This window comes from Protopterus annectens, chromosome 4.part1, assembly GCF_019279795.1.
Source record: "Protopterus annectens isolate FY-2018-M chromosome 4.part1, PAN1.0, whole genome shotgun sequence".
Taxonomy (NCBI): domain Eukaryota; kingdom Metazoa; phylum Chordata; order Ceratodontiformes; family Protopteridae; genus Protopterus; species Protopterus annectens.
Genome location: NC_056734.1, coordinates 569,822,933 through 569,835,574, shown reverse-complemented (window position 1 = coordinate 569,835,574; position 12,642 = coordinate 569,822,933). Strand labels below are relative to the sequence as shown.

The window sequence follows — 12,642 nt, the reverse complement described above, 5'->3', positions numbered from 1 at the left end:
TAGGCAAGCTGGGATTTATTGGAGAAAAATAGCAAAGGAGCCAAGGCACTGGAATCAAGCAACTGGAAAGGAAAAGTTGAAGTGGGTCGAGGCCAACCAGAAGCTTGGTTAGAGAATGTATAGGCAAGTGGATGTAGGATAGGAATTAAATGAAAAGACCAGCTCTGGTTAAATTTACAGTTTGTAGTAGGTACAGAAGCTGCATTTAAAATGAGGAAATAAGTAGGGGACACAAAATAATGCACAATAAATACAATAAAGTCAATCAAAATAGGTTATAAAAGACTGGGAAAGAGAACAGAAAGGCAATATACAAAAACAATTGGAGGATATTTTGTATGGCTTCCAAGTATGCAACAATATCTAAAAAAGTTTAGGATTTTTTGTATGGCTATTTTTACACTCCAAGTAAACTTCAGAGAATTTTTCCAGAGATAAAACAGCAATTGCTGGAGGTGTGATGCCAAAGAGAGGGGTAAACTTGGGAACATGTTTTTGGAAATGCAAGTTGTTAAATTTTAGAAAATTCCCTACAGGGTATATGGTCAGAACTATCGGGGGAACAAATAATTGTAACTAAGGAAATGTTTCTTTTGAGCCAGGATATAGAAAGTGAATTGTTTAAACACAGTAAGCAATCACTAGAAAATAGAAATCCAAAACTAAATTCTCCCCTAGACCAAGCTGAAAAGCTTTCCCTTAAAATGTCAATGAACCTCAAATGAATTTGTCTATATTCTCCTTCTATGACAAACTGGCTAGTATTTTTAGTTTTTCTTTTCTTCGGTCATCTGTTACTACCTGCTATACTTTTAATTGCATGTCTAAACCACTATACTTATGTAAATACCTTATGCAATCATATAATCTGCTATATTTCATAACTATGTCTAAACTACAATGCTCATGCAAATATCTTGGGTATAGTATGTTAGCAAGTGTTCTGTAGCTTTTCTCCCCAGGCCTCAGCTGAAAACTGACAGCTCTGCCCAGTCAGACCTCCCCGGTAAACAAATGTGAAATGAATATAATAAATAAACCAACTGTAACAGAGTTATTAGAATTGTTGAATGTTGTAAAAGAAATAAAAGAACTGGGGGTGGAAGCTTTAGAAAAGGTAAGGAGCAAACTACACAGAAAAAAGGAACATGTGGGAACAAATGTATACAGAATATGTTCACAAGGAAGAGGAGGAGTTAAATTTCAGGAAAGGCAAGACTTAAGCAATCTATGCAATATTAGATAAATTCTAATATCTGGGTATAATAACTGAAAAAATCTTTGCAATGGTTTTCTAATTAAATGTGTGCTTATGTCACTCTGCAATGTGAGATGTTAAAGGTCTAAAAAAAAAAATACACAATGTGTTGAACAGTTATCTAGCATGCACCCCAAAAATTGACACGCGTGCACACACACGCAAAATATCTTGTGAATACAACATATGTATAGATTCTAAAGAAAGGAAAATAAATGCCACATTGCCAGAAATGCTGCACTGGGATTAAAATGGCACTATGTTCCTAAACATCCACTGGACACCTGATTCTGTACAAAACAAAAGCAATCTCAGAATGCCACTGTATTACTTCTCGTTACTCCTATCAGAATACCCCATTAAGTCACTATTTGCCACATTTACCCCATGTTAGACAGAAATGAGAGTTCATACTTACAGGTGCTTCTGACATGAGAACAGGATGCAAACCTGCTTCTGATTTTATATGCATCTTGTATGTGTGATCTAAAATAGCTTGGAAACTGTCCCAGTCTTCAACTACAAAGCAAAAGAAAAGGCAGATTAGAACATTTACAAAAAGCAAACTAAGAGGCTGACTGCATTACCACGTCTTGCATTCAAATTTTAACTTTCAAAGCAGTAACACTCATTACTTGACAAAGTCCTAAAATAATATTCAAGACAGTACTTAATCATATTGAAGGAAGCAACTGACTTCAGGCGCTCATGTATCTGAAGTAAGACTACTCAAATTATGGTTTTATAAGTATTCCTATGTAACATGGAAGTTACTTTTTAAAAGTTAAAAGTTAACTGCAAATGTATTCGTCTAGTGGTCATATCTGGCTTCTTACATTTCCACTAAAGGACGTGCAGTCAGGTTCCAAACAGCATTTTCTCCAAACTGGTGAACATTTTTAGTTGTTCTGGGGGAATAGTTGTACTGGTTTACTTATGAGCATGTCACGGAGGATAAAATGTTTACTTTAACCACTGTAACCTCATTGCAGATAAAGTATCAAGTGCAACACAGACTAATTGATGCATCTCCATTTGAGTGGTAATGCACCCAATTAAAGTCAATAAATGAACTTTGCAGTACCCCTACAGTGCTGCTACTGAGGGCTATATTAAATGTATTGGGCAGTGGTTTAATAAAAAGCTTATGAAGTTTTAAGAACAAAAAAATCAAATAAATGAGACAGGAGAAGTATGCAAACACACCACTGCACTTAAAATGCCTAAAAATACAATCAAGACATTAAACCGTGTCAACAGTCATAGTAAATTGCAAATCAATGCATACTATCACAATGTACAAGTTTCACAAGCTCAGTAAATCACAAGGGGGCCCTCCAGGGAGCCTGTATCTTGAAGTAATACTGAGATAACCATGTATCCAAAACAGCCAACTAAACTTAATTTTCTTTTCATTAGCCAAATATTAAAATGATTTGTTAACAGACTTTTCATGTTTTGGATAAGCATTCTAAAACCTGTTGCAATTATGAGACATTTTATCAATAACATTTTCTCTGCTTTCAAACAGCTGACTGTTACAAAGTACTACACTGAGGAGGCATTTACTGTCCGAACACTCTCAAAAAAGTCCATCCATGCTCAATCACTTTCTCTTTTTACACATGGGTTGGAGTGTCACTTCAACAGTGACAATCATCTCGAGCCAAGGTCAACCCTGATCAAATCTGTAAAATACTAAACAGTTCACGACATTAGCCTGTTGCTGGAAGTCTCTACCCCAGCCCAGTAAATTTGCTCGGTAAAACAGTTCTGTCTAAGCATAATCACCAGCAACTCTTAACAAGTGCAGGAGGACACACTGCATTCAATTAACTATCCTACAAGGGCTGCGTAAAACAAAGTCAACAATGCTCACCTGCCTAGAACAAACTGTAAAGGTTTACCTCATGTTGCAATGCTTTTAAAATGGAGAGGATTCATTCTTCATATTGCAATCCTTTTAAAAAGGGAGAGGATTAATAAAAGTGGAGTTTGAGTTCAGGCTGCATCTAGTATTAAACTGTCAGCAGCATATGGGTATTCTTATTTACTGATGTCAAAACAATTATGCACACATTTTGTCTATAAACCTGACCAGAAGAAGCACTAATAAAAGCAGAGAAGCTAAAATGACCTTCTAGGAAAGTAACAACAGTCCCTATCTTGATATAGTCAGTGAACTCTAAAGCCAGAATACATTAATACAATTTATTTATTTAATTTAATTTTGTTCTATTTTACATTTGTTTACCGGGAAAGTCCGACTGGGCAGGTTGCCCATTTACAGTGAAGGCCCGGGGAGAAAAGCTCCAGAACAGAATATAAGCAATACACAAACAATAGAAACAATACATAAATGGTAACGTAAATTTCAAAAATATTATACAAGTGAGGGACAGAGTAGCTAAACGTACAGTCAGAGATTGGTAAATGCATACAAACAAATCATTTCTAAGAAAAACAGAACAAATTTTACGACAGAAATTCTGAGTCAGTAGTTTTGTTTTGGGGGGGGGGGTAATTTGTTGAGGCATCGACCTTTGCTCATTTGGGTATGCCTTACACAAATTTGGATTCTGTTAACTTTCTTTAAGGGGTATGGATCTTGAGCTGTTTTTATGGGGTTCCTAGGATGCAGTATGATATTGGATCATAGTGGGGGTTAACCCAAGTCTGAACAAGTACACTTCCCCGAGCTAGTTGGCTAGGAATGGAGGGGGAATTTAAAGTTGTGTATTATCTAGGATCCAGATTTCTAAAGGAAGGGCGTTCCATACTTTTGCAATGGCACTGGAGTAGAGGGAGTCACCTGAACTATTCTTGTTTTTGGATATTTCTACTAGTGCTTTGTTGGTGGATCTTAAGGGGCAGTTATCAGTGTAGTGGCTTATTAGGCCTTGCAGGGCTGCAGTTTCGTTGGGGTGGTATAGCATCTGGTGGGTTAATATAAGCTGATTACAAGTTTAGTAGTTCTAGCCAAGACAGTTGTTTTAGGGCTAAACAGTAATGGGATCTGAAAGCAGTCTCATTAGCAAACTTGGCTATTTTGTTGCAACAGTTGGTTAGTGTTTTTTAGGTGTCCTTTGTTTAGGTTAGTTAGTATGGGAGAGCCATAAAGTAGTGTGGAGATTAGGTGGGTTTTTGCAATGGTAGCCCTATTGTTATTGGTGAGATAGTTTGTACATCTGTAGAGGGTGTCAAGTTTTTTGCGGACTTTAGTTATGTTTGTGCTATATATTTGTCAAATTTCATGTCATCTATAGTAACACGTAATAGTTTGGTTTAAGAGACTGAATAAGATAGTAGTATTGTCAAATGAGATTTTAAATGGGGTCAGTGGCTTTACAGGGATGAAATAGCATTAGTTACGGGTTTTTTTTTTTTTTTTGGGTTAAGTATTAGTTGCAATTTGGCTAAGCATGTTTCTATTGCGGAAAAGTATTCTTGGATAATTTTCTGTAGTAGTTGGAGAGAGGGGTCAGAGAAGATTAGAGTGGAGTTGTCTGCATACTGGACCAGATCAGCATGGACTGTGGCTTTGTGGAGGTCGTTGGTAAACACTGTGAAGAGAAGAGGTCTAAGGATGGAACCTTGAGGGACACCTAAAATTACTGGCAAGAGTGGGGATAGGAAGTTTTCCCATTTGACAGCTTGTTGGTTGGTTAGACAGTTATTGAACCGAAGTATAGAAGAGTTACCTAGACCGAGTTTAGAGAGAGCAGTTAGGAGTTTGGGGTGGGAAATGGTATTGAATGCCTTGGAAAGATCAAGAAAGATAGACGAGACCAGGTTACTATTGTTTCTGTACTGATTTACAGCGTTAGAAAAACTGATAAGGGCTGTGGCAGTGCTATGACTGGGTTGGAAACTGTGTTGTGTGCTGGCCAGGAGATTATTAGCTAGGCAGTATTTTAAGGATTTGGGAACGAATGCATTTCTCTAGAATTTTTGACAGTGAGAAAGTACAGTTGTGTACACTTACCATAAATGTAGATGTTAGAGTGTATTCACTGTTGCAGTCATTACATTAGGGTAATCCTGCTGGCAGGTTGCCCTCAGCCAGCTTGAATTCCAAAGTCCTGGGTCCTGCGTCGGCTGCTGTCGCCCCTTCCCTGACGTCAGGTCATCAGGGGTATAAAAGAAGAAGCCAATGCCATTTTCTTTAGTTCATCTTGCCCCAGATGTCAGGTGCCCCCCAAAAGGGTAGCCAAAATTTATATATGTATAATTACATGTACCAATATAAAATTGACCTTCATCTACAAGCAAATACACCACATAGGTTGTATAAATCAAAGGAAAGATAGGTTCCATCAGAAGAGAAGGGGGATGGTGGGTGGGTAACCTGGACTGCAACAGTGAATACACTCGAACATCTACATTTATGGTAAGTGTACACAACTGTACTATGTTCTTCGTGTTTCACTGTTGCAGTCATTACATTTGGGTAGATTCCCAAAGCTAAGGTTGGGAGGCTGGAGCTAAACAGCATTAGGAGCGGCAATGAGGCCCTGCAGAACTGCAGTGGCAAAGCCTGCCCTGGATTTAGAGTAGAATGGCAGATGATAGTGCTTTGTAAAGGTGTGCACTGAACTCCAAGTAGCAGCGTCTAAAATGTCCTTGGTAGGTACTCCCCTGAGAAAGGCTGCTGAAGTGGCTGCAGCTCTGGTTAAGTGTGGCCTAATGCCCTTTGGTACTGGCTTGCCATGGTGTACATAGCAGAAACGAATGCAGTGGCCTATCCACTTTGAAATAGTCTGCTTTGAGATAGCCTTTCCTTGTGATCCTGCAGCATATGCCACTAGTAATTGCTCTGTCTTTCTGAAAACTTTGGTTCTGTCCAAGTAGAATCTAAGCTGTCTGTGTACGTCCAAAGAATGCAGAATTCTTTCCCCCTTGTTCTGTGGATTTGGATAAAAAGTTGGCAGGTGAATAGTTTGGGTGAGAGCCACACTGGTCACCGCCTTAGGCATAAATGTTGGGTTTGTCCTCAGAGAGACCCTGTCTGGATAAAAAATGATAAAAGGTTCCAAAGCCATGAGTGCCTGTAGCTCTGAAACTCATCTTGCAGAAGTTATTGCTAGGAGCAGAGTTGTTTTCCAAGATAAAAACTTTATATCAGCAGAAGCAGCTGGCTCGAAAGGAGGCAGGGTGAGTTTTTCCAAGACATAGTTGAGGTCCCATGCAGGCATTGGTGATCTCATTGGAGGTCTTAAATATTTGGCTCCTCTGAGGTACTGCTTTAATAAAGGGATGAGAAAAGATCGGTGGCTCTACATTGTAATGAGCCGAAATGGCAAAGGCATGAATTTTAATAGATGAAAAAGATAGGCCTTTGTCCAGCATCTCAGTTAAGTAATGCAAAATCTGAGGAATATTTGTCACAGCTCTATCAGTTCCTTGTGCCTGGTTCCAAGCACAGAATCTCTTCCATTTTCCTGCATAAGATTTTCTAGTACTAGGTCTTCTGGCTTCCAAAATGACATCCATCACAGCTTTACTGAGAGGTGTGTTTTGTATGACTACATTATTCGCCATGCTGTCAGGTTTAAAATTCTGAGTTGGCTGTGCAGGATCTGACTGTTTTGCTGGGACATTAGATGAGGTATTAGAGGTAAAGTCCAAGCTGGGCACTGAGACAAGCTCCTTCGTATTGGATACCAATACTGGCGGGGCCAGTCTGGGGCAATCAGTATAATCTTTGGCTTCTCCTGTCTGACCTTTAGGAGTACCTTGGGGAGGAGAGGCAGAGGAGGAAATGCATATACTGATAGGGCATCCACTCTCCATGCTTGTCTGTGATAAATCCTTGTGCAGAATCTTTTTAGTTGGTAGTTTTGAGGGGAGGCAAATAGATCCATGTCCGCGCATCCCCATTTCTTTGTTATCATGTTGAAGACTTGCGGAACCAGGTGTCACTTGTGGGGATCCATGAGGTTTCTGCTTAGTTCGTCTGCCAGAGTATTTTTCCATCCTGGCAGGAATTGTGCCTGTAGATGTACTTGGTAAGTCAATGCTGTGTCCCACAAAGTCATGGCTAGTCTGCAAAGGGGGTAAGAATGTGTTCCCCCCTGCTTGTTTATATACCACATGACCGTGGTGTTGTCCGTCTATCAGTAGTTGTTCTGGTTGAAGTAGGTCCTTGAAGGCTGTCAGGGCATTTTGAACTGCTAGCATCTCTTTTTGATTGATATGTAGATGCATTTGGTTTGAGGTCCATGTGCCCTGAATGCATCTTCCTGCCATGTGGGCCCCCCAGGCATAATCTGATGCATCCGTTGTTAGTGTCTGCCTGGCCGGGGGTAATGTGAATGGCTGTCCCTTGTTTTGGTGACCAGCCTTTGCCCACCATCGAAACTCCTGTTGCAGGCAGGGAATGAGAGTAATCATAGTTTTCAGGCTGTGGCAATGTTGAGTCCAAACACTCTAAGTACCATTGAAGTTTCCTCATATGCAGCCTTGCATATGGAATTAATAGGATGCAGGATGCCATGAAGCCCAAAGCCTGCAGAATTTTTCTTGCAGATAACTGGGCCTTTGTTGCCAACATTCTGAAATAGGTAGTCAGTTGCCTTTGTTTGTCTGGCGTGAGATAAGCCATCTGGGCAGTTGTATTTAAGCTTGCACCCAGGAATATTCTCTCTTGAGAGGGTACTAGTTTTTATTTCTTTTAGTTGACTGTGTACCCTAGGCATGTTAGAAGTCTTTTCACAAACGCCAGATGCTGTAGAAGAATGTCCTTGTTCTCTGCTTGAATTAGACAGTCGTCCAGTTAAGGATACATTTGTATTCCTCTTTGTCTGCAGAATGCAATTACTGGTGACAGGCACTTTGTAAAGACCCTGGGCGCAGTAAATAAGAGAAAGGGCAGTGCAGAGAATTGGTAATGTGTTGAACCAGCCTTGAATCTGAGGTATCTTCTGCAAATTTGTCTGATTGGGACATGCAGGTATGCCTCTTTTCGGTCTAAAGTCACAAGCCAAGCGTTCCTGCCCAGTATGGGCAGAAGCTGCTGCAAAGTAAACATCTTGAATTTTGGTATATCCAGGAATGTGATCAAAATAGATAGGTCCAGTATTGGCCTCCAGGCCTTGTCCTTTCTGGGTACCAAGAACAGTCTTGAGTAAAATCCTTGTCCCTGCTCTTGCTCTGGTAATTGTTGAATGGCCCCATGGCCATGAGGGATGAGACTTGTTTTTGTGCCTCTTCCCATTGATTTTTTGGCAGTTCTGGCCAGCCGTTTGCCTTTGGCAGGGTATGGAAATGGAACTTGTAGCCTTGTGACACGATATTCATGACCCACTTGTCCTGGGTTATAATGTGCCAATTTTGAGAAAAAAGTGCTTATTTTCCCCCCTAATGGTGCTGCCAGGAGATAAGTGCTTGGTGCAGGCAGGGGGAAATCATTGAGACTGTTTCCTGTATGACTGTGATTTGTCTTCTCCAACTTTGGAGGTAGAAGCCCCCCCATTGCTTTGGGCAGTATGATCCTTGTGCCTGGGATCTGCCTCTAGGGCATCTGGATCTGGCCCTTTGAGGTCTGACACAGGAAAGGACCAATTCTTTATTGGCCAGTGTCTACTAAACCTAGGTGGCTGTACTTGTAAGAAATCTTTGACCGTTTGCATAGATTTAGCTTTGTCCTCCATTTTCTTTAACACCTCTTCTGCCGTAACACCAAACAAAGTATCATGCTGTAAAGGTGCATCTAATAATTTAGCTTTAACATGATCAGGCAGATTTTGTTCCTTTAACCAAGCATGCCTTCTAATTACAGAACCTGTAACTGCGGCCCTGCAGGAGGCCTCTAAAGAATCAAAACCAGATTGCAAAGTATGCTTTCCAACTAGTTCAGCTGCATGCAATAAATCCTGCATTTCCTTGTTTTCTGCACATTCAGAGATTAACAACATTTTCTGTTTAAGCAATGTCATGACATGTTGCTGATATTTGAGCATATGAAATTGACAGTTTAAAGCCCTTATAGCCAAGGTAGCAGATGTGTAAACCTTTTTTCCCCATCTATCCAGTGCCCTAGAATCTCTGTCAGAGGGGGTAGAGTGTTTTGCAGCAGCAGCCTTAACTCCTTTGGGACCCTGAGAAATAGTTTCTGGGTCTGCAGCAGGGTTTTTACAAAGGAATTTATGAGAGTCAGGAACCCTGTAATATCTGTCAGGCTTAACAGGAGCTGGAGGTAAGGAGTCAGGGGTAAGACTAGACTCTGAAAACACATCTACAATGTCTAACACAGGTGGGATAGCTAGTGGCTTGTGTTGAGGTAGTAAAAGGAAATCCCTGAGCCTCTTTTTAGATTCTGAAAATTCTTGGCTCTCCCAGTGGAAATGCTCCCTCATGGTATGTAAGGTTTCCCCAAAAGAATAGTCCTCTGGAGGAGAAGCTGAAGGTATAGATTCTTCAGCATCAGACTCCTCATGGGGGGAAAAGAATATCTCTGATCAGAAGAGGAACCATAAGAAATGGAAACCTGATCAGAAGATTCAAAGTCAGTCTCTTGCCTAGGCCTCTTTTCAGGAGGTGGATGGGAACCCCTGATCAAGATGATCAAGTCTTCGGCCATATTGAGCATCTGTTTTTTGGGCATAGATGTCTGACCACGTGGCTCTTGAGTTTCTTTGCTTTGGAAGGTGCTTTAGTCTTTACCTTTGAAGCTAAAGTTGGTTTGATGTAAATATGTTTAGGTCTGAATACACCCTCAGAAGCCGGTGCCTGCTCAGCGGCTCCGGATCCATCTGAAGAGATAATATCCGAGGCTCCAATACCTTGAGTTTCCAGCGGCATGGCCGACTCCACATGGGAGTCAGTAGCGGCCTGTGACTCTAAAGTAGCGGGCGTCAGGGGCTGCGAAAGCGCCTCACTGACGACCGGCGACTGGCTTAGAAGCTTCATCAGTTTTGGGCCTCGGTTGTCTATCTCTTTCCTTTTCTTTGCGTTTTTTTGTGAAATCCGGTAGTCTGATGGCTATCAGATGACATTTCTGGATAATTTAACCGGCTTCCAAAATAGTTTAAAGCAAAATCATACAGACGCTTAATAGTGCGTTGGTTAAATCTAGCACAAAACAGACAACCAGAAACGTTGTGATTAGGGCCTAGGCAAGGAATACAGTAAGAATGAAAATCCTTGAGGTACTTGCTTCCCACCAGAAATACAATTATTAACTTTTTCTGACATCGGTCTGGAGCAAGAAAAAAAAAGTTTCCCCAACGGAGTACTTAGCTTTATTGAAGACTTCGGATCTGAAACTAACACGAAAATCTCAAGAGTCGGCCGACCGGCACTTGCGAACTGCTTCTGCTTTGGGCACTGCACGGCAAGAAAGACTAAAGAAAATGGTGTCAGCTGCTTCTTTTATACCCCTGACTACCTGACGTCAGGGAAGGGGCAACAGCAGCCGACGCAGGACCCAGGACTTTGGAATTCAGGCCGGCTGAGGGCAACCTGCCAGCAGGATTACCCTAATGTAATGACTGCAACAGCGAAACACGAAGAACATCAGTATAGTGATAGGCAGGTAATTGGACAGTTCGGTTGAGTTACCACCTTTATGGAGAGGTACTGTGTGTGAGATTTTTTACAGAGGGTTGGAATGTGTTGTTCTGAGATTGACCTATTTATTAATAGAGGGGATATACGAGATGGCTTTGGCCGCAATTTTGAGGTATTCTGCAGGTAGTTTATTGGCTGCTAAGCTAGTGGGTTTAAGTTTGGACAAGTATTTATAAATTATTTCATTTGGTACTGGTTGTAGGGAGTCAAGTAATTGTGAGCTGTAGAAGGGACTTGGTGAAGTATTGATTAAATTGAGTGGTGGCATTATCTGTGGTGGTATGATATTTGGGGGTGGAGTACTGGTTTTATTATTTTATTAATTGCTGCCCAGAACTTTTGTGGGTTATGTTTGTGTCTTGTCTGTATATCAGAATATTTTTTTCTTGTCTACTCGTATTTGTTTTTCGGCCTTGTTCCTCAGTTCTAAGAACTTTTGTCTATATCTGTTTTGTTGTGAAGCCATGTTTCCCATGCCTTGTCTCTATTATTTTAGGAGAGCTTGGGTGCTTTTGTTGAGCCAGGGGGCATAGTTGGACTTTGTCCTCACTATTCTAGTAGGGGCAAGGTCATCAAGTATATTCAGGAAAGTAGTGTTAAAGAAACTCTATGGCATTATCAAGGGGAAGGTGTGTAACAGGTGTCCAGTTACAGTGAGTTAGTGCAATTAGAAGATCTTGGGGTTTTTAAATTTTTTGTGTAGCGAATTTGTTGGACAGAGGTAGTTTTTGTGGGGTTCATTTGTTGTCCAAGTACAAATGTAGGAAAGTGATCACTAAGTGGGTCTGATAAGGAAAGTACAGTTGTGTACACTTACCATAAATGTAGATGTTCATGTCTATTCACTGTTGCAGTCCTAACAAATGGATTATCCGGCTCCCGGCAGCCCTCAGTCGGCCAGAATACCAAAGGCAAGTAAAAATTACATCAGTCGCCGTCGATTCTAAAGGACGTCAGGGCGTCCGATACAAAAGGAGGCAGCCGACGTCACTTCCTCAGTCTTTCTTGCCATAACAGTCAGAAGCTCCCAGAAAAAAGGCTAAGCCAAATGCCAATTTGGCAAATAATATCCAATTCAGCCTGTACCTCAGGAAAAAAAAAGGAGAGGATCAAAAAAGGGAGAAGGAGGGAGGGAAACCAGGACTGCAACAGAAAATACACTCAAACATCTACATTTATGGTAAGTGTACACAACGGTACTATGTTCGTGTTTCACTGTTGCAGTCCTAACAAATGGGTTGATCACCAAAGCCCAGTGAAAAGAGTGGAGGAACCAACAGAATCAAGGGTTGGAAATAATGTCCTGCAACTCAGCAATGGCAAGAGAGGCAAATTATAATGTTTTTTGAAAGTGTGAACAGAAGACCATGTGGCAGCCTCCAAAATATCTTTAGTAGGGACACTCCTTAAAAATGCTGCAGAAATGGAAGCTGCTCTAGTTGAGTGGGTCCTAATCCCTTGAGGAGGAACCTTGCCATGAAAGGAATAACAAAAGTTGATGCAATGTACAATCCACTTGGAAATGATTTACTTGGAAATGATTTACTTAGAAATAGCCTTGCCCTGAACTCCAGGGGCAAAACTGACCAATAACTGAGCTGATTTCCGAAGGTCTTTAGTCCTGTCCAAGTACAATCTGAGCTATCTGTGCACATCAAGAGAATGCAGGATCTTTTCACCTTTATTTCAAGGATTAGGAAAGAAGGTAGGAAGGTGTATGGACTGAATAAGAGTCAAGCTAGAAACCACCTTGGGCATAAAGGAGGGACTGGTTCTCAAGGAGACCCTGTCTGGATGGAAAATAAAAGGCTCCA

General features: G+C 41.0%; 1 protein-coding gene across 1 annotated transcript in view; it reads right to left on the bottom strand.

The window, feature by feature from the left end:
- The window catches only part of ACTL6A (actin like 6A), a gene marked incomplete in the record, with an annotated part of 1,351,363 nt that overhangs the window by 1,137,393 nt on the left and 201,328 nt on the right, over positions 1–12,642 (bottom strand). The window contains 1 exon segment of the mRNA XM_044070379.1: positions 1,677–1,777. Within this exon segment, the coding sequence (XP_043926314.1) occupies positions 1,677–1,777 (101 nt within the window).